This window comes from Carlito syrichta, unplaced genomic scaffold (assembly GCF_000164805.1).
Source record: "Carlito syrichta isolate Samal-C Ts95f unplaced genomic scaffold, Tarsius_syrichta-2.0.1 Scaffold57715, whole genome shotgun sequence".
NCBI lineage: Eukaryota > Metazoa > Chordata > Mammalia > Primates > Tarsiidae > Carlito > Carlito syrichta.
Window position 1 is genome coordinate 214,092 of NW_007001811.1, and position 22,053 is coordinate 236,144.

General features: G+C 45.6%; 1 protein-coding gene across 1 annotated transcript in view; it reads left to right on the top strand.

Moving 5' to 3' along the window:
- CACNG3 (calcium voltage-gated channel auxiliary subunit gamma 3) overlaps nt 1–20,872 on the top strand; it is a 98,692-nt gene extending 77,820 nt beyond the window's left edge. The window contains exons 2-4 of the mRNA XM_008050041.2: nt 6,543–6,626; nt 14,388–14,528; nt 19,815–20,872. Coding sequence (XP_008048232.1) covers nt 6,543–6,626; nt 14,388–14,528; nt 19,815–20,326 — 737 coding nt within the window. The 3' untranslated portion in view covers nt 20,327–20,872. The remainder of the gene's footprint in view (nt 1–6,542; nt 6,627–14,387; nt 14,529–19,814) is intronic.
- Nucleotides 20,873–22,053: the final 1,181 nt, after the last annotated feature.

Genomic DNA, 22,053 nt, shown 5'->3' on the forward strand with positions numbered 1-22,053 from the left:
TATGGTTTGAATTTTCTAACTATTACATATATTCTTTTAATTTAAAAGGGATTACCTGAATAAGGGATAATGGACTGTTTCTTGGGTTTTTTTGTAATATTTCTTTGCATTGAAAAAATATCCTAATAAATGTTTTTAAATGCAAGTACCACAATGACTTGATTATTGCAGCTTTGTTGTATGGCTTAATATCTTGTAAGAAACCACCTTAGTGAGTTATTTTATTCATCCTCTTTATTTAAATTTAGCAAATTGCCTTCAACTTCCAAAGTAGACTATCACTTGTCGGGGAGGAGCAGAATGGTAATTTTATTCCTTTTTTTTTTTTTCCTGTTGTTTATAACTCTTTTTTTTTTTTTTTTTTTTGAGTCATAGTTCACTCTGTCACCCAGGCTCTGGAGTGCAATGGCACAAGCATGGCTCACCACAGCCTCGACCTGCTGGGCTCAGGCAATCCTTCTGCCTCAGCCTCCCAAGTAGCTGGGACTACAGGTGTGCACCACCATGTCTAGACAATTTTTTAAAAACTTTTTGTAGAGACACGGTCTTGCCATGTTGCCCAGGCTACTCTCAAACTCCTGGACTTAAGCAATCCTCTTGCCTTAGTCTTCCAAAGTGCTGGGATTACAGATGTGACCCAGCATGCCCAGCTTTGCTTACAACTCTTAATTCTGTTTTATTCCTTCTTGTGCTAGCTAGAACTTATAAAAACATAACAGAGGCAATGGTGGGTATTCTTGGTTCATTCTTGATTTTAATAGGAATAGTTCTAAGATTTGACCTTTAAGGAGTGGCAGAGGTTACAGCAAGATGGGAGAAATAAGTTCTAGTGTTTTGTAGCACTATAGGGTAAATATGGTTAACAATAATTTGGTTTATATTTTCCAAAAAGCTAGAAGAAAGGATTTGTTTATTTGTTTGTTTTTGTAATTGTCCTTCTCTTTTGATAACTTTGGATTTTTTTATTTTTGTTTTTTTTGAGTTGGAGTCTCACTCGGTCACCCAGACTGGAGTGCAGTGGCCACTCCCGGCCACCGCAGCCTCGACCTGCTGGGCTCCGGTGATCTTTTCGCCTCAGCCTTCCAAGTAGCCGGAATTACAGGCATACGCTACCACACTCAGCTGATTTTTTTTTTTTTTAATTTATTGTAGAGATGAGGTCTCACTGCCCAGGCTGGTCTCGAACCCGCGGGCTCAGGCAATCCACTCATCTCAGCCTCCCAAAGGCGCGGGATTACAGGCTGAGCCACTGAGCCCGGCTCAACTTTGGAATTTTAAATATTCACAACAAAAAGAAATAGTAAATGCACAAGGTGATAGGTAGACTAACTACCCTGATTTGATCATTACACATTGTATACCTGTATCAAAATATCACTCTGTATTCAATAAATATGTACAATTATTACATAGCAACTAAAAGTGAAAAGGAAAAAAAGAGTGTCAACTTAAGGGCAACCCTTTTGCTTATATCCTTCCATTGTGTCTGAGCCAGAGATGAACTACTGATACAGTCTTCTCTCCCCACAATGAGGCTGTGGTCACCAGAAAACCAGACTGCAACTGTACTTTAACACTTCAGGAAGTCTCTCTTGGTTCTATCTTCCATTCCAAACCTCTTCCCTGGGTCTTGTGGTTTGTGAGTTCTCATGCCGGCACTGTGCTGGGGTCTAGCCCCTCTCACCTGTAGCCACCAGATCTGTCCCCCAGACCAACCAATGTTGGTCCTCTTCCTGGTGCTTCATTCCTGGTTTCTACTTCTCTCCGCTCTGATGCCTTAGCTTAAAGTTCTGCTGGGACAGCTTTAAGTGCTTGTTTCTAGATTAGATTGTGTTTTCAACATCTCCCTGTGTTCCATCCTCTGCAGTTGATGGGCAAGTCCAATCTCATCCTATTTTTCTTAGATTTACTGAAATGGGAAACTATTCCTAAGAAAATATAAGTGAGAAGAACAGCATGATCCCAATTTTGAAAAACCAATTGTGTGTGAAGGCACAGAGAAAAAAGCCTGGAAGGAAATATACAAATATGCTAAATAGTAGTTATTTCTGGGAGCTAGCAATATGCTACTTACGTGAATGTCCAAGTTCACTTTGAGATGAGAGGATGACTTGGGCTGTCAGCATCTTCATTTTCAGTGTGGAGTCTTCCTTGGGGAAATTCTTGATTCCCTTTCCTTTTTTATAACACTTTTTAAAATCTCACCATGGCACCAGTATGTCTCTTGTGGTCCTAAAATACCTACCAAAACCAATGGTAATAATAGCTATAATTTATTGAATTCTTATTATGTGCTAGGAACTGTGCTAAGTGTTTTATGTCATTGCTTGATTAAAAAATTTATGTATCAGGCCGGGCGCAATGGCTCTTGCCTATAATCCCAGCACTTTGGAGGCCAAGGTGAGAGGATTGCCTGAGCCCAGGGATTTGAGACCAGCTGGACAACTTGGCGAGACCTTGTCTCTACAGTAAATTAAAAAAAAAAAAAAAAATTAGATGGGCATGGTGGTGTGTGCCTGTAGTTCCAGCTACTTGGAAGGCTGAGGCTGGACCGTTGCCTGAGCCCTGCAGGTCGAGGCTGTGGTGGCCATGAGTGTGCCACTGCCCTCCAACCCAGGTGACAGAGTGAGACTCGAACTCAAAAAAAACAAAAAAAAAAAGATTTATGTGTCAAATGCTGAGAACAGCAACTGGCACAGTAACTACTATTACTGCTTCAATTAATTCTCATGGTAACCCCATGAAGCTACTATTATTACCTTCATTCTGCAGAAAAAGAAACTGAGGTTTGGAGAGGTCATTTGCCATAGGAACCACATCTCATAGGTAGCTGAGTCAGGACTTGTATATATGTGACACCGCAGACATACATTTTGGTTCAGAGGTTACAAACTCAAATGTCTACAGGGCCAGGCAAGCAACATACAGTCAGGTGGGGACTTTGGCCAAATGGTAAGTTCACACCCAGTCTAAATAGAGTCGCTGATCTCCAGCTACAACACCCGGGGTTGCTGCTACACAGAAATGTGGAACAGAGCTCCCCATCTTTTAAGATAAACTGCGGATCAGGTCTTCCTTTGAAATATCCTTTAATTTTAAATTGCAGGAATACATTTAATTTTAAAAATAAAATGAGTAACAAATTAACAAAACAAACACACAAAATCACAAAACAGGCTGGACACGGTATCTCATGCCTATAACCCCAGTACTTTGGGAGGCTGAGGCAGTAGAATGACTTGAGCCCAGGAGTTCCAGACCAGCCTAGGCAGCAGCACAAGACCTCCTCTCCACAAAAAATGAAAAAATTAGCCAGGTATGGTGGTGCACACCTGTAGTCCCAGCTGCTAGGGAGGCAGAGGTGGAAGGATCACCTGAGCCCAGGAGATCAAGGCTGTGGTGAGCCTTGATCATGCCATTGCACTCCAGCCTGGGCAACAGATTGAGACTCCAACTCAAAAGGAAAAAAAATCAAAACCAAAACAGTCTTAACCAGATTTGCCCAAGAAGCCCAATATCATCTGCTTTAGAAACACCAACCTGAGGTATATCTTCCATCCCAGGAAGGCCCAAATTCCCCTTTGCTTTCTACTTTTACCCTCCCAGGACAGAAAACTTTAGGCCAGGGATCAGCAATATTTTTTAAAGAGCCAGAGAGTAAATATGTTCAACTTTGCTCTCCCAGCTGCAAATACTCAAGTCTGACATAGCGGCATGAAAGTCACCCTTGCATCTGTGCAAACAAATGCACATGACTGTGCTTCAGTAAAACTTTGTTTACAATTGCTGAAATTTGAATTTCACATATTTGTTTGCATGTCAAAATAATATTATTCTTATGATTTTTTTCCCCAACCACCTAACTATGCAAAAGTCATTCTTAGCTTATGGGTTATACAAAAGGGCAGTGGGCTACTACTATAGACTATTAAAAACTGGTCACTGTGTCCCCAGGAGCTACTGGTATTTGCTGGTTCAAAATGCCAGTTTCAAACTGCCTTAAGTCGCTTTGCCCATGTCACAAACAGATGCGGGCATGCGTGTAGTTCCTAATTCCCTGATTTTTTTTTTTTTTTTTTTGAGTTGGAATCTCACTCTGTTGCCCAGACTGGAGTGCAGTGGCCGCTCCCAGCCACCGCAGCCTTGACTTGCTGGGCTCCGGTGATCCTTCCGCCTCAGCCTTCCAAGTAGCTGGAACTACAGGCGGGCGTTACCACGTCCAGCTAATTTTTTTGATTTATTGTAGAGATGAGGTCTCGCCAAGTTGCCAGGTGGGTCTCGAACCCGTGGACTGAGGCAATCCACTCACCTCGGCCTCCCAAAGCGCGGGATTACAGGCTGAGCCACCAAGCCCAGCCAAGTCCCTGATTTTGATGGGTCTGTTTCCACCTGAAATTTTCTTCCTACTAAATCTTTCATGCAGTGTGTAAAGCAGCTAACAATGAAGTGGTACCCCTACCCACACCCTCACGTTGCCCAATGGCCCCAGATATATATCATGGAGAAAACAAAGTTGTTGGGAAACCACTGGTCCAGTTTATTACCACAGATAATAGTAGGGCACGGACCACAAAACAATCATAAACTCACTGGGCAAAGGACTTAGCTTACAAACTTGTTGAAAAGTGTAATTCGTAACAGTTGTTAGGAGCTTTGACTTTGGGGTCCCCCAGACCTGTGATTGACTATACTATTTCCTAGCTCTGTCCTTGGATAAATCATTGACTTTGCTAAGCCTCATTTTACAGAGTTGTCTCATCTGTAAAATAGGAATCATAACATCAGGCTCATCATAAGGCTATTTTGAGAGCAAAAGAAGATAAGACATGTAGAATGCATCTGATATATAACAGGTACACATGTGTGTTACTTACTATATTATCCATTCATCTGGAAGAGGGTGGGGATTTAAAACAGCTTCATGTGAATGAAGCTCTAAAAACTGAACAAGAATAAATAAGGCTTTATTTCAAGACCAGTGAAGAAGCTATAGGTCTGTCTTCTAAGAATTTCCTTGGGTCTTCTTTCCTAAAACCCCTTCTTGGTTCTAAGTCTATTCTTTGCCTGGTAAACGAGAATCAGAACCAAAGAACATTTATGAATTAATTAATAATTAAATAAATCACATTTATTATGAAATGCCCCCCGGCTTGGAGACGTCCTGTAGTAGGAATTAAACATATGGCAGTCTTATTGTTATGAGATAATAATAGACATTATGATGGTAAACATAAGAATAATGGCTACCATTCAGTTTCTTTCTTTTTTTTTTTTTAAGAGACAAGATCTCGCCAAGTTTCCTGGGCTGGTCTCGAACCCATGGGCTCAGGCAATCTACTCGCCTCGGCCTCCCAAAATGTTAGAATTACAAGCTGAGCCACCGAGCCCAGCCTATCATTCACTTTCAACCACAAACTTTGGAACTTGGGTTCAAAGATCGATTCTGCCACTCACCAGCTGTGACACCTTCATCTTCTCTGTGATCCTCCATTGCTTCATCATCCAGTGTCATTATGAATATCCTCTACCAGGGTAGTCAACAAGAGTAAATGAGATAAGAAATGTTAAGGGTTCATCTAGGTACCTGGCCCACTGGAAGCACTTGTGTCAGCCATTACTATAATGTGCCTCGAGCTTTGCAAATATCTCATGTTCACGTATGACCCGATTTCATTCTAAAACCCAAACCCAGCTCTGTCTGATTCTGAACATTTCCACTGCCCCTCCCCTCCATGCGGGCTTGCAGCTGACAGGGACAGGGACAAGAAAGCATCATTTCATCCTGTGTTGTGGTGAGAAGTCCTAAAACTTGTTTGTCATGTATAAGAACTGGAAGAGCCATCAACGCCCTGAGACTGGTTAAGTGGCTAGTTAACTAACATCCACAACTGTGATCAAACATCCACAATGAGTTAAGTCAAGTTTATGCTGAAGAAAGAAAAGGAAGATATGCAGACAGTTGCTCCAAAGGAGCGTGTTTGACAGTTCTGTGACTCCTTAGGATGTGAGCCACACTGCCAGGGACAAGTGAGCTGTGATCCTTGGTGAGGACGGAGAGGGATGGGGAGGGTCCGGTGGTCAGACATGAGTGTTGCTGGGGAGCGTGGACTCTTCTGGAATGCCTGGATTCAGATTTTGGTTCTACTACTTAGCTGATGATTATAAGCAAAATTCCCAAGTCCAGTTTCCTCATTGGTAAAATGGGAAGATAAATAGATGTACTTAAATTCACCTGCTTTTCCCTTCACTAATTGGGGGTGGGGAAAGCAAAGAGAAGAGTGCTTATGTTTGTAGTTTTGTGCCCTTCTAAATGGATCCCAGCATCATGCAAAATCTAAGAAGCAGCCGATTCCCATCTTCTTTTGTTGCCTCTACTGGTCACTTTTTTGTTCCCTCAAGAAAGATGCTTTTGGTCCTGCTATGCACAACCCCCAACAGCCAGGGAAGGGGCTCTGTACTGTGGGGGTGAGGACCCAGACTGGGCCCCAGGGGCTCTGTCTCTCCTGCTCACCCCTGGCTCAGGACCGTGTGTCTTTCCACAGGAGCTTTCCGAGGCGTGTGCAAGAAAATTGACCACTTCCCTGAAGATGCTGACTACGAACAGGACACAGCGGAATATCTCCTGCGTAAGTTTCCCCTGCATCTCAGGTCTCCCCTGGGAGACAGGAAAAGGGGAAGGCCCCTGCCATCACCCAGCTGCATCTGAGCCTGAGGTTCCTCAGAGCCCAGCCTGGAGATGAGTGAGTGCAAAGGAGTATCTAAGTCTCTTTAGTGTCAATGAAATAGAAGTTGAAAGAAAAAAAAATGAGTGAGTCAAAACTGAGAGGTTCTTTTTTAGTCTGCTTGGGAGAAAAATCTAGAGAATTTTCTCCAACCTGAATACAAGTTTTCACCTTCCCCAGAGGGCTGATTTGAGGTGATAATGGGCAGAGTGCTAATGGGTGAGGTGAGGTGCTAATGGGCAAAATCCCAAGGGGCAAGGCTTGGGAGAATAAATACAAACCAAAGTTCAACTCTCCTTTGACTTCCCATCAGTTTCAATCCTACTGGGTCAGGGACAGAGTCTTTGTAGGATTTGTCCAAGGTCAGTAATCTGTATATAGCATGGACTGTCGTAGCTACGGCATGTGGGAGCAGTAGAGTGTGGTGGCTTTGAGCACGGGCTCTGGAATCTGACCCTGGCTTGACTCCCTCCCTACTGGGTTGAACCAGGGCAAGTTGCTTTACCTCTCCATCTCTTAGCTTTCTTCATCTGTCCTGAAATGGAGATGATAATGTCATCTATCTGACAGGGTCATGAAAATTAAATAAGCCCATTACACTTAGCCCCGGGCCCCACATGTCACCATGAGGCAATATGTGTTAGCTCGTGTGTTGCATGGGATTAGCAATAGCAAAGTTCCGCTGCAGGCCTGGGCCTCTCATGGGTCCCAGCACAGAGAGAACTTGGTTTGGAATTTAAATGCAACTTCTTTAACAAGAACATTGTGTCAAGCTCACTCGAAAGAAAAATGCAAAGGCATTGACTAATTTGCTAATCAGGAGTGTTAAACATAAGATGTTTTGTATTAACTGCTATTGTGATAAATAAAACTCCAAGAACTTGTCCCATTCAGATCATGTTTGAAACTCAGAGCTGGAGAAGTGTTTGTAAATTTAAAATCATTTTTAGAGCCGGGCTCGGTGCCTTTGGGAGGCTGAGGTGAGTGGATTGCCTGAGCCCGCGGGTTCGAGACCCGCCTGGGCAGCGAGACCTCATCCCTACAATAAATCAAAAAATCAGCCGGGTGTGGTAGTGCATGCCTGTAATTCCGGCTACTCGGAAGGCTGAGGCGGAAGGATCGCCGGAACCCAGCAGGTCGAGGCTGCGGTGGCCAGGAGCGGCCACTGCACACCAGTCTGGGCGACAGAGTGAGACTCCAACTCAAAAATAAACAAATAAATTAAATTAAATCATTTTTAGCTTTAATCATGCCTGTAGTCTTCAGATAAACTCTTTGTCATTGACAGTATAACTGGTATGGAGGTCAGTGTAAAAGAAGCAATTGTTTCTAGGTTAATGTTTTAAATATAAACAGGGTGGGCGTGGTGTCTCATGTTTGTAATCCCAGTACATTGGGAGGCTGAGGCAGGATTGCTTGAGCCCAGGAGTTTGAGATCAGCCTGGGCAACATAGCAAGACTCTGTCTCTACCAAAAATTTTTTTTTATAAATATAAACATATCGTTTATCTCTTTTTGGTCCTAATCCATCCACTAGATTTATTCAAAACCCTGTTGACCTAAAAGAAAGAAGCTGAGGCTAAATTAATATAAGTACAGTGTTTATTTGATCCAACCTTGAAGATTGCAACCTGGGAACATAGCTTCAAGTTGCCCTGAATATAAACTCCAATTAGCGCAGTTACAAGTGGATTTTTAAAGAAAAAAAAAAAAGAGGACAGGGAGTGGGCAGATACAATGTTGTTTGCCAAGAATTCTCATTAGTTTTCAGAAATAACGTTGATTAGTGATTGGCTATACATTATTAAGCTATAGGGTGTAGGTTATAGTGTCTGGTGCGGCATAATTAGGTTAATTTATAACTACTTTTGGCAACAGCAAGCAGTTTCAAGAGAGGAATACATAGCTCAAAGGACGTGATTGTGGTCTCATTTTAGTGTCTCTCTGGGCCTGATCATCAAAAGGAGTTGCATCCCTCAGATAAAATTCTGTTTGTTTTTTTTTTCCTCACCCCTCATATGAGTAGCTCCAAAAGATGGGGGTGGGCAGGAAAAGCCATACTTTCAAAGGTAGCTTTGGGGGATGACACAGATGACTTGGACCTCCTCAAAAGAGAACGGCTTTATAGTTATCACTAGTGGGGTTTTATTGGAATGCTCGCAGTTTCTCTTTTTCTTTCCCACGTGAAAAACATTTTGATGTTTGCCCCTTTGGAGACTAAACAGAACTGCAACTTCTATTTCACAACCTGCAAAGCTGAGTTCAAGCTCTTCAGAGAGGTCAACTGCTTTTCTGACAATGTATTTTTCTCCCCTCTGGGATTGGGGTTCTCTGTTTCTTCCTCTTCTTTCACCCCCATCCCACACTCCACCTAAGCCTCACCAACTGCAATAGAGCAGGCTAAGGTTAAGAAGGGGCCTGGACAAGCACACAGATTTCCTGCTGAGGATTTTGGAATCAATCCCTGACCCAGCCCTGTAGGGCCCGGGACACATTCCCTGTAGGGATCTCCGTACCTGGTCAGTATTTGCACTGCCAATTCCAGTCGTGACCCCCAAGCTTGGTGGGACTGGGATTCTGCATATTGACTTTTCTTTTTGAGCTGGAGTCTCACTCTGTCACCCAAGCTGGAGTGCAGTGGCATGATCACAGCTCACCAAAGCCTCTAACTCCTGGGCTCAGGCCTCCTCCCACCTCAGCCCCCTGAGTAGCTGGGATCACAGGGACACACCACCCTGGTAATTTTTTTTTCTTAGAGATGAGGTCTCACTATATTACCCAGACTGGTCTTGAATTCTTGGATTTAAGCAATCCTCCCACCTTGGCCTCCCAAAGTGCTGGAATTACAGGCGTGAGCCATCATACCTAGGCTGTATAGACTTTTCTGCTGTTTCCTCTCTCTTATGTGCTCTTTGGGGTAGGATACAGCTGAAACTTATAGCAGAAGGTTGAATAGTCTCTGGTAACTAGAGATTCCTGTAACACACCATTGTACACGCAAAGTCCTACTCAGACACTGATGGTGGAATTACACTCGAACAAGCTCCCCTCTCCACCTGTAAAACCCCAGCTTAACCCCACATCATTTGAAGAGGAGAAATGGAAAAGGAAAACAGTAAAACCTTTTTGTTCTGTAGCTACCATGTGTCCACTGGTGGCAAAAACAATTCTAGGGTGAACACTCAGGAGAAAATGGAAGCCAAAAATGTCCTGTCGTAGGCAGACACCTATAGCCAGAACTGATAGACTTGGCTTACATTGCACTTGTGGGGCAAGAGTGGGGTCTGGCCACTGGTGGGTTGCCAAATGGTTACAGCACCACTTGGGAAACAGCCACATTGGTACATCTCAAATCCACATGTTTCAAATACCCGCTTTTATAACCAACACAATTCAATAGCTTCAAGTATTCAGATCATTTCCTTCGGGCACACTTCAAAGGTTAATCATCCTTTGATTATTTTTTTAAAGGTATTCTCTTTTTATTAATTACGGTCACTACACTGAATATTCAAGCAATTCCCATCAGTACACAATGCAAATGATCCCTTTAAAGGTTAGTTCACAAATCCTAAACGGGTTCCCAAAACTGCTAGTGATAGACCCACCCCTAACATTTGTGGGGGCCCTGACAAAAAAAAAGATTTTTTAAAAGTTTCATTCTGTCTCCCATGCTGGAATACAGTGGCATGATCATAGCTCACTAAAGCCTGGACCTCTTGGACTCAGATGATCCTTCTGCCTCAACCTCCCGAATAGTTGGGACTGCAGGTGTGTAGGCCACAGTGCCTGGCTAATTTTTAAAAGTTTTTTTTGTAGAGACAAGATCTCATTATGTTGTCCAGGCTGGTCTTGAACTCCTGGGCTCAAGTAATCCTCTCATCTCTGCCTCCCAAAGGGGTGGGACTACTGGTGTGAGCCACCAAACCTGGCAACAGATTTTTTTAAAGTATAAATAAGTATATAGCTTATTTATAGTGGCACCCACAGCAGGGGCCACTATAAATAAGCTATACCTATTCCCAGGACCCCAGAGACCACTCCCTGGAATGGCTCCCTCAACCTGGGGGTTAAAGGAACCACAGGAGTGAATCCTGCCTTCTACAAGCCTGCTTGGGAGCAAAGTTCTGCAACAGCAGGGACAGGCCAGAAGCTGTCTAGGACACAATCTAATCAAGCCCCCAGGGAGCCAGTATCCCCTACCCCTTACCTGGATCTCCCAGCAGGATTTCTAAGCAGTTTGAAACCCCTCCCGAAACTTTGCCATGACAGCAGAGGGGTATGAGGGACACGGCTATTTGTGGCCTTGGACTGCCCAGATTCCCACATTGGGTGATTTGGGTTGGCCACCTTGAAACCAAAGCAAGGACCCTTTCATTGTCTCTTCTTGAAGAGATCCTCACCCCATGTGCCCTCAGCCCCTCACCCTAGGTCTCCCAGCTCATCCCTCCTTGCCATCCTTGTGGGTTAAATCTGTTATCAAATTTTCAGAAAACTGAAAACACAAACAAGCAAATGGAAATGGCTGGGGCTAAACCGGCAGGAAAACACCCAGTGAATGTGGGTGTTAAAGTCTTGAACGCTGAGTAATATAAGCTAAACTTTGAACCCCTCGTGGCCGAAGTGAACTCTCAGCGCTCCCCATCCCACCCCAACCCACGCTGCTCCTCCTGCACCTGCCCTTGGTCAGGGAAGGCCCCACCATTCATTCACTCAGCACCTAAGAGCTAACACAGCTCACAGTCAGTCCATCAGCAAATTCTCTTGGTTTTACCTTTAAAATATAGGCCAGACACTCATGCTTGTATCCCAACACTTTGGGATGCCGAAGCGGGAGGATCACTTGATCCCAGAAGTTTGAGACCAACCTAGGCAATGACCTCGTGTCTACAAAAAATTAGCTAAGTGTCAGTCATGGTGGGCACCTGTAGTCCCAGCTACTCAGGAAGTCAAGGTGAAAGGATTGCCTGAACCCAGGAAATCAAGGCTACAGTGTCCGTGATCCATGCCACTGCGCTCCAGCCTGGGCAACAGAATGAGACCCCCAGCTCAAAAATAAAAATTAAATAATAAAATACACAGTACACCCTGAATCCAGCTATGTCTCACCACCTCCAGTCTACCATCCTCATCCTGGCCATAATGAGCTCTCACCTGGCTTCTTGCAGTACTATCTGTCACCTGGCCCCCTCACAAAAGGACCCTGCTCTTGGTTCAGTGCTCTGCCTCACCATCTTGAAATTCTTTTTTTTTTTTTTTTTTGGAGTTGGAGTCTCTGTCGTCCAGACTGGAGTGCAGTGGCCACTCCTGGCCACCGCAGCCTCGACCTGCTGGGCTCCGGTGATCCTTCCACCTCAGCCTTCCAAGTAGCTGAAACTACAGGCGCACACTACCATGCCCGGCTAATTTTTTGTTTTATTGTAGAGATGAGGTCTCACCAAGTTGCCTAGGCGGGTCTCGAACCCGCGGGCTCAGGCAATCCACTCACCTCAGCCTCCCAAGGCGCGGGATTACAGGCTGAGCCACCGACAATTCTGGAGCAAGAAGACTCGCATTTTCATTTGGTACAAGGCCCTGCAAAAAATGTAGCTGACCCTGCCTGTTGTCTCTACTGGAGTATAAGTCCCATGAGGACAGAGCCCTGGCTATTTTGAATCCTAACAAGCACAGGATTTATTCAGCGATATATTCTGGCCTGGACCTATCAGAAAGGACTCCTTTTTTTTTTTTTTTTTTCAGGTGGAGTCTCACTCTGTCACCCCGCCTGGAGTGCAGTGGCACGATTATGTCTCACTGCAGCTCGACTTCTTAGGCTCAGGCAATTCATCTGCCTCAGCCTCATAAGGAACTGGGACTATAGGTGCATACCACCACACCCAGCTAATTTTTTTAAAAACAATTTTGTAGTGATGAGTTCTCTCTATGTTGCCTGGGGTGGTCTCAAACTCCTAGACTCAAGCAATCCTCCTGCCTCAGTCTCCTAAAGTGCTGGAATTACAAGCATGAATTTCCTACCAGTAAATATTCTCATGCTGATTGAGTAGATACTGAGACCCCCACCATAGGACCCTCTCCCAGAACCTCCGGGCCTCTCCACAATCTGGAAACTACGGAGTTGACATGGAGACCTCCAGGACTCTGCTCCATTTTCTCTGGCCCTTCAAAATAGGCAGGGCCAGAGAAGATGGAGCAGAGTCCTGGATACTCAGCATAGCACTTAGTATCTAGTAGGTGCTCAATAAATATCTGTTGACTGAATAAACAAATTCATTTTTTCATTCCAAGACTAAATGATTATTAAATGAGTGTTGCTAGACTCTGTACTATGCAAATGCAGGTATGTGCTGGGAAAGAGTCTGCATTTTGATGAGGGGGGTATGGTCTGAGAGGAGTCCCTGTATACAGGACTGGCTACATTATTGGCAAAGCCCAGTGAAAAAATTAAAATCCTGGGGTCAGGCTGGGCTCGGTGGCTCAGCCTGTAACCCCAGCACTCTGGGAGGCCAAGGCAGGTGGATTGCCTGAGACCAGTCCGGGCAACTTGGCGAGACCTCGTTGTAGAGACAATAAATAATAAAAAATAGCTGGGAGTGGTAGCGCGTGTCTGTAGTTCTGGCTACTTGAAAGACTGAGGAGGAAGGATCGCTGGAGCCCAGAAGTTCGAGGATAGGGTAGCCGTGAGCATGCGTGCCACTGCACTCCAGCCTGGATGAAGGAGTGAGACTCCAACTCAAAAATAAAATAAAATAAATAAAATCCTGGGGTCCTGGTTCAAAATCAAGGCAAAAATCTGTGATCTCTCTTTCTTGGCCTGTCATGGTGGTTGTTTTTTGTTTTTTTGGTTTTTTTTGAGTCGGAGTCACTCTGTCACCCAGGCTGGAGTGCACCTCCTGAGCTCAGGCCATCCTTCCACCTCAGCCTCCCAAGTAACTGGGACTACAACCATATACCACCATGCCCAGCTAAATTTTTGATTTTTTTTTAAGTGATGAGGTCTTGCTATTTGCTTAGGCTGATGTCAAACTCCTGGTCTCAAGCGATCCTCCTGTCTTAGCCTCCCAAAGTGCTGGGATTACATGTGTGGGCTGCCACACCTAGCCTCATGGTGTTTTTAACTTGTGTAATGTCATACTCCCTTGAGTGTAGGGACACTCTCTTAGGTGGGTGCAAAACTTCCCAGGGACCTGGAGCTTGTACCCAACCCAGATTTTTTCCTGTGTTCATCTCCAGGACCCCACCAGAGGCAAAGGCTGGCAGTAGTCTCGAGCTGAGGTGGGGGAGAGCCGGTCCCAGAGAGGGAGGGAGGTGGGAGAGTGACAGGTGGGAGGTAGGGGTGAATGGGTGGTGGATAGTGGCATCCCAAGTGAGTCAAGGCACCAAACCTCCAGCACATGAACAATCGTCCCATCAGGACTCACTTCCAAAACACACATTCAACAAGAATCGTGTTAAGATTCTCAGGATGGTGACTGCAGATCATTAACCCAAGTTCTGAGCCTCTTTCCAAGCACAGATCCAGGAACGACTGCGTTGGTCTCACGCCCATGGTAGACGTGGGCTCTGCTCTCCTTCTGTGCTGTCTTCCCCTCAGGCAACCCCACGCCCACATGGGTGAACCTGGCTGGGGCTGGCATGCAGGCAGAAACCACTCTCTTCTCTCCGCAGGGGCTGTGAGGGCCTCCAGTGTCTTCCCCATCCTCAGCGTCACGCTGCTGTTCTTTGGAGGGCTCTGTGTGGCAGCCAGCGAATTCCACCGCAGCAGACACAATGTCATTCTCAGCGCGGGCATCTTTTTTGTCTCTGCAGGTGAGTGTCTGGCCCCGGCCCCGAGATTTTCACAGACACCAAACCATTAAAACCAGGGCCACTTGGAGGAAGCAATGCTATTCAGGGATCCCTCTGGAAATAGATCAAGAATATGTTTGAGTTGCGCTAATGATGAGAATGCAAAAAAATTCATTAGAACCAAAGATGCTGAAACTCTAGCTAAGGGTGGCAGGAAGGAAAGACATAGAGGAGACAGGGTAACAGACCCAGTTGAAGGGGAGGAGTGGGGGGAGAGAGAGAGAGAGAGAGAGAGAGAGAGAGAGAGAGAAGAGAGAGAAAGAGAGGGAAAGAAACTAATTAACAAGTGAGTGTACACATGTGCTAGCTGCTTGCATCTGTGTTTTGTATAAACTGAGACTGATTCAGTGCACTTCAGGGGTTCTACCTTTCTGTTCACCTGGGCATGTTCATATTCTGTCTCTGGCCCTTTGAGATATGTGTTTGAGGCCAGGCGCAGTTGGCTCACATCTGTAATCCTAGCACTTTGAGATGCCAAGGTGAGAGAATCGCTTGAGCCCAGGAGAGGCCTCATCTCTACAAAAAAAAAAAATCAAAATTAGCTGGTGTGGTGGTGTGTGCCTGTAATCCCAGCTACTTGGGAGGCCAGCTACTTGGGAGGCTAAGGTGGGAGGATCACCTGAACCCAGGAGGTCAAGACTGCAGTGAGCCATGATATACCACTGCACTCCAGTCCGGGCAACAGAGTGAGACCCTGACTAAAAAAAAAAAAAAAAAAAGAAAGAAAGAGAGAAATGTGTTTGCCAGGAAACTGCCACAAGCAACAGACCAGGGGAAAGCTGCCATCTTGCCCCCTCCCGGGGTGGGGGGGAGTGATCAGTCCACAGGTGGCCGTGTCCTCTGATCACAGTTTTTCAGGTACTCAAACAAGGTAAAGACCAGCAGCCCAAGATGTCCTCAGGGTAGACCTTCCAATCAGTAGCAGCTCTGATCAGAAGAAGGCACAGGTGGTAAGGGAATGAGAGGCAATCTTCAGAAAAGGGTCCTATCCTCTGCCTTCTCTCTCCTCCCTTCATCTCCATTCCTCCTCTGTGGTCCTCATTTCTCTCTCTTTCCTCCGGGTTTTCACTCTTCCTTTTACCTCTTTCCCACCCCTCTGGAGGCAGATCAATCCCGAGGATGAAATGCTTTGGTGAAGCAGAGAATGAGGCAGGGGTGAGGGACGATGGTGCTTGACTCTTCGGACTTTGCACAGTAATGGCGGGATATTTATTAGGCTGGGAACAGTGAGGGAGAGTATGAATTGGCGAGTAAGAGAGGTTTGCCCTCCTGGATTTGAATCCTGGCTCTCCCTATGGGGCCCTGGAAAATGTGACCAACTCCCTGTAACTTGGTTTCCTTGACTGTGACATGGCAAATAATAATGGTCCCAACTGCATGGGGTTGTTGAAAGACGACTGAACATTGAAAGCTCAGTGTCATTTTCTAGCAGTATTGAAAAGGCAACAGTAATATAGTTCCCAAGTCTGGAGCTTAGCATCCTGAGCAAGTTTCCTTCCCCTCTATTTTCCCTTCTGTGAGATGAGGAAGTAAGACTGACTACCCAGTTCTAAGTCTCTGGAAACTGACTCAAGTCCCAGAGGCATGTAATCAGCCCACAGGTGGTGGTGGCCTCTAACCTTGCTCTTGTGTGAATGGATGTTAACATCTGGAGAACTCAGGACTTGTTTTTCTTTGAGGCATATTCCTGTCCCATCCAGACCTCCCCTGCTCGCCTGATCTGGAAGATCAGTACCAGCATTGTGCTGATGTGAGGGCTTTCCAAGAACAAGAGAAGATCATTATTTTGTCCCCCAAGGGGATTGTTAGGGAAGAATGTGTCACCAGCAACTTTCTTCCCACAAGAAGTATAGTGAGGGATGGCAGGTAGATTAACTACATGGGAACTAGAAAGCATGTGGGTCTGTGGAGAAAGCCCTGACAGGAAGCCAGAATCCTGAGGGTCTTATCCTAGACCCCTCCACTCATCTCTACAAGGAAAAACAAGTTCTGTTTTTCCACCTCTATAATGAAAGGGTTAGAAGATTCAGCACTCTCTCTGGCTCTTTTTTGCTCAACTATACTAAGGTTTGTGGTTTGGGGCAAGCAATCAATTATTGGGCACCTACTATGTGCAGGTTGTGTGCATAATGATCTCATAATGGTCTCACAATTGAGCTCTGAAGCCAGTCTGCCTGCTGAAAATCTAGGCTCTCAGACAGGCACTCAAGCCTGTAATCCCAGCACTTTGGGAGGCCAAGGTGAGACGATTACCTGAGTCCGCGGGTTCAAGACCAGCCCGGGGAACTTGGAGATACAATACATCAAAAATTAGCTGGGCATGGTAGTACACACCTGTAGTTTGGAAGGCTGAGGTGGGAGGATCGCCTGAGCCCAGCAGGCTGACCCTGGGGATGGCTGTGAACATGCCACTGCACTCCAGCCCATGCGATAGAGTGAGACTCCAACTCAAAAAAAAAAAAATCTAGGCTCTACTACTTCCTCACTTAAGTGAGCTTGGGCTAGTCACTTAACCTCTCTGTGCCTTGTTTTCCCCATCTGAAAAAATGAGGATATTAATGGCCCCACCCTTTGAGGCTATTAAGAGAATGACATGAGTTGGTATGCTATACATAAAGTGCCTAGAACAGTGTCTGTCATCTGGTATGTGTTCAATGCCTGGCAACTGTTATTAAATACATGGTGCCATTTAATTCTTCTGTTAATTCATTCACTCACTCAACAAATAATGCAATGTGTTTTTGCTGTGGGCCAGACTCTGGGCTAGGAATTCCAGCACAGCAACAAACAAGATAAGCCTAGTCCCTGCCCTCAGGCAGCTTACCGGTGGGACACTGATTGCCCACTCACATTTTGTTCTTCTTTTTTTTTTTTTTGAGTTGGAGTCTCACTCTGTCGCCCATACTGGAGTGCAGTGGCCGCTTCCGGCCACCGCAGCCTCGACCCACTGGTCTCCGGCGATCCTTCCGCCTCAGCCTTCCAAGTAGCTAGAACTACAGGCATGCACTACCACGTCCACCTAATCTTGTTCTTCTTAAACCTTGTGACTGAAATCTAAATCCACTGTGGCTAAGAGTTCTGGATTCAAATTCCATTTCAACCATTTCCTAGCTGCGTCTGACATAGACAAGGAAAGTTACTTATATTCACTGTGTCTCAGTTTCCTCATCTGTAACAGGGAGATAAGGTTTGTTAAATGGGCCCATTGCAATGATTAATTGAGATGGTGCATATAAAGATTTTGTACCAAAAAAAAAAAATTTTGTACAGTTCCGGCATATAGTAAGTACCCTATGAATACCTAGCAACTCACAGGGTTCCTGCCCCCTTTAGCCTAGTCTGACATCTGAGCCTCTTTGAACCTCTCTTTTTTTACTTTGCCACCAAAATTTCCCTGCTGGCAGAGGAGAGAGAAAACATGGCCCTGAGGATCAGGGGGCATTGCTAGAAGTCACCTTCATTGAGTTGAAATGTCTTTGAAGTCTGCCTCCCATTTAACTTAAAAATTCATGTGAATTCTGCTTTCTCCTCCTTATTATTTTCATGTTCATTTTAATATAAAAGAATATGTCTTCCCTACTAATCTTCAAGCTAAACTGACACTCCAGGAAGAGGAGCCGTTTTTCATCCTGTGGTTTCTTGCAGCCTGACACAAAGCTGGATGTGTCAACCCCCATATAAAGAAATAGCTCAGGGATGAGAACTCACTGCCTACCTGCTGAATGCCTGTACTGGCTAAAGCCACCAGGAGATGAGGGAGAAGCAGATTCTGGCCCTGGCCTCTAGGGGTTTTAGATGGAGTAGGATAGGAAGTCATATCCACACTATGAGTAACTCAAATGCCTGTGCACTAGCCAATTAGAATGGTGGCGCTGGAGCAGTGTCCTGAGGTTCCTGCTCCACCAAGTTTTAACCCCTTAGTTGTTCATGAGGAGATCCCAGGGATGCCCAGGAAGAGTACAGAACATTCAAGGAAGGGAGAGAAGACTCAAGAGGCTCCTGGAAATGGTTACCAACTGGTGTTGGAAACTATCACGAGGGACCGCCTCCGTTTAGCACCACCCTACAGGTAGCCTAAATTTGGAGGCAAGGAGACACCAGCTGGTGTACCAACCTCCGTGAGTCATTGCTGGCACCAAGCTCTGGATGAGGCCCTTGAAGCAAAGGGACAAAAAGAGACATTTCCCCCTTTGGAGCAATACTGTGAGAACCATAGCCCCTCGAATCTAATGTTTCTTCTTGCCACACCCTAGGGAATCAATTCCTTCCCAGTGGGCTAAGAACCTATTCCCAAGGCTATTTCACTGGCACTTGGGGGAAGCTGAGCTTGCAAGCCTTGCCTGTTGGGGAGATAACAGCTTCATATTCCCCAATTCCTTATGCTTAAACAACAGCTGTTCTAAAACATTGTCTTACCCCGTGCACATGAAAAGACCTGGTGGTGTCCCTTCCCTATGGGTTTATTAGTTTCCCAGCTTGCAGCTCCAGGTCCAAGTATGCCCACTGGGCAGCTCCATTTGGACTATCCATAAGCATCCCCAACTCATTATATCTTAGTCTCCCCTTTTCCCCTAACCTCTATCTCTGCTGCCTCTTATGTTAGCTTAAAATGCCACCAGCCTCCCAATCATCCAAGCTAGAACCCTGGTAAGTCATTCTCAATCTATCTTCTCACACTCCATCGCCGGCAGTCTTTCATCTTCCCGGCTCACCCCTATTCCATTTCCGCGATCCAGCTCGAATGTCACCTCAACCTACCTGCGATGTGCTTAGTCTTTCTCCCTGTGCTCCTGAGCCATGTTGTGTGGCTCTGGGAGAGCCCTGATTGTAGTTTGCTGTAATTGCATTTACATGTCAGTTTCTCCTACTAATGCTACAGTGTCTGAGGGCAGGAACCTGTGTCTTGATTATTTTCCCACCCTCGTGACTTAGTGCCAAAGATTAAGCGTTGATGGAAATGAAATCCTTCTAAGGGAAGATAAATGCTTTCAGAGTTCTCCGGCACTTTGCTGTGGGAGTGGGGTGTATTCCTTAGCTCCATACGCACTGCCTGGAACTGAGCAGCAGGATTTCTCATTTCCCAAGAGACAGACCATGCGAGAAGAGCTCAGCGGCTGGATTTCCCAGCTATAATCCATTCTCCTCTCTTCCTGTTACCTCCACATTTTCTATAAATACTTCAAGACAAAAAGTGACAGTTCCCTCTGAGGTTTACAAAAGATGTGTTCTTCTTTTCCCTTCTCTTAGGGTTAAGCAACATCATCGGCATCATAGTTTATATATCAGCCAACGCTGGAGATCCCGGGCAGCGTGATTCCAAAAAAAGTTACTCGTATGGCTGGTCCTTTTATTTCGGAGCCTTCTCTTTCATCATCGCGGAAATTGTAGGCGTGGTTGCCGTGCACATCTATATTGAAAAACATCAGCAGTTACGTGCCAAATCCCACTCGGAGTTCCTGAAGAAATCCACTTTTGCCCGCCTCCCACCCTACAGGTATAGATTCCGGAGGCGGTCCAGCTCTCGCTCCACAGAGCCCAGATCCCGAGACCTGTCCCCCATCAGCAAAGGCTTCCACACCATCCCTTCCACCGACATCTCGATGTTCACCCTCTCCCGGGACCCCTCAAAGATCACCATGGGGACCCTTCTCAACTCTGACCGAGACCACGCTTTTCTACAGTTCCACAACTCCACGCCCAAAGAGTTCAAAGAGTCGCTGCATAACAATCCAGCCAACAGGCGCACCACGCCCGTCTGAACTGACCTCTGACCTCTGCCCCACGCCCAGCACAGCCTTGGGGGAAGTGTACAGAGATGTCTCTGAGGTTGCATGGCATGGTCCTCGTGATGGTATTACTTTTTACAAAGAATGAAACCAAATGGACTCAGCCCTCTCCCACATCTGCCCCTCACCCTCCAAACCCTAACCCCTCCATTCCTCTCTAACTTTTCAAGCCAATCCCTTAATGTCATTTCCTCTCTCTGTGTATCTGTGCCAGATGTTTTCCTTTCTTCCTTTTTTACTGGAAGGACCTCCACATTCTTCCCTCCATGGAAGAGGACTTTACTCAAAGTCACGGGTGATGGCCAGGGGGATTTCTGAATCCCCATCAGGCGCGTTCATAGCTGTCCCCACTGTCTACCCACACAGATCCTCAGGAAACCAACCACCAGATGGCCCTGAGGAAGGCATTCACCTTTCCGTGTTAGAAAAACATGACCAGAAATCAAAGATGTCAGAGCCCTGAAGCAGCTAATGTAATAAGCACTCATGTTATTAAAGGTTTTGCCTTGTCGTAACCAATGGGGGCTGTTTTGTTTTTTCTGGGTATTTTCTATACAAACTCACTCCCCTGCCACAGAAATGGCTCATCTCTGTCTTGGAGGCCAAACTTTGCTTATCCATACTGTAGCCACTAGGCGAGATCACCCTTCACCTCTTGAGGTCAGTAAGGTGTTCCCCATGAATGTCAGAATCAGTGTGTTCCCCCACTTGAATCCCTGGAGGCTACCTGCAGGGTAGGCATGTGAACACAGGTGTTCAAGGCCTAACTCTGACACGCAGTAGCTCCAGAGCCTTGGGCAAGTCACCTAAGCTTTAGACCTCAGCCTCTTCATCTATAAAATGGAACATGATAATAGTACTCTCCTCCATAGAGCTGTTAATGTTTAACATATTGCATGTGAAATAATTAGCCCATTGCAAACAATCAATGTCTTTTTAAAATTTTTGGACGGACTCTAAGCAGAGTGAGCATTGTATTAGTCTACTTGCACTGCTATAACAAAATACCACAATGAGCTGGGAGAGTTGGTGCATACCTGCAATCCCAGCTACATGGGAGACTAGGGCAGAAGGATTGCTTGAGGCCAGAAGTTCAGAAGTTCAAAAGTTCAAGTCTAGCCAAAAGCTTGTCTCTTAAAAAAAAAGTATAGACTGGTGGCTTAAATAACAGTTGTTTCACTACAATTATTTCTCACAGTTTTGGAGACTTAGGCGTTCTAGATGAATATACAGTCAGATGCATTTCCTGGCAAGGGCCCTCTTCTTGACTTATATACAGCAGCCTTCTTGCGGTGTCCTTATATGATGGAGAGAAAGTGACCTCTCTCCCTCTTCTTATAAAGCTGCGAAGCCCATTGTGAGGGTCGTACCCTCATGGCCTCATCTGACCCTAATTACCTCTCAAAGGCTCCATCCCCAAATACTGGGGGTTAGGGCTTCAGCAGATGAATTTTAAGGGGGAGAGGAGAAGGAAGGGGACACAATTCAGTCCACAGCAAGCATGGCTGCATACAGATAAAAACCTCATGGAAGTTATTTTCTATAGGGGGAGGGAGAGAGTATACTTTTCACAGGCTCTGAGGGTTCTGGAAAGAGAAAGTGGAAGAACACTTGGATATTTGATATTAGAAAGCATAAGTATGTCACCTCTGCCAAAAGTGATTTCCTTGAGCATTACTGGCATACACCCAGGACTTCAC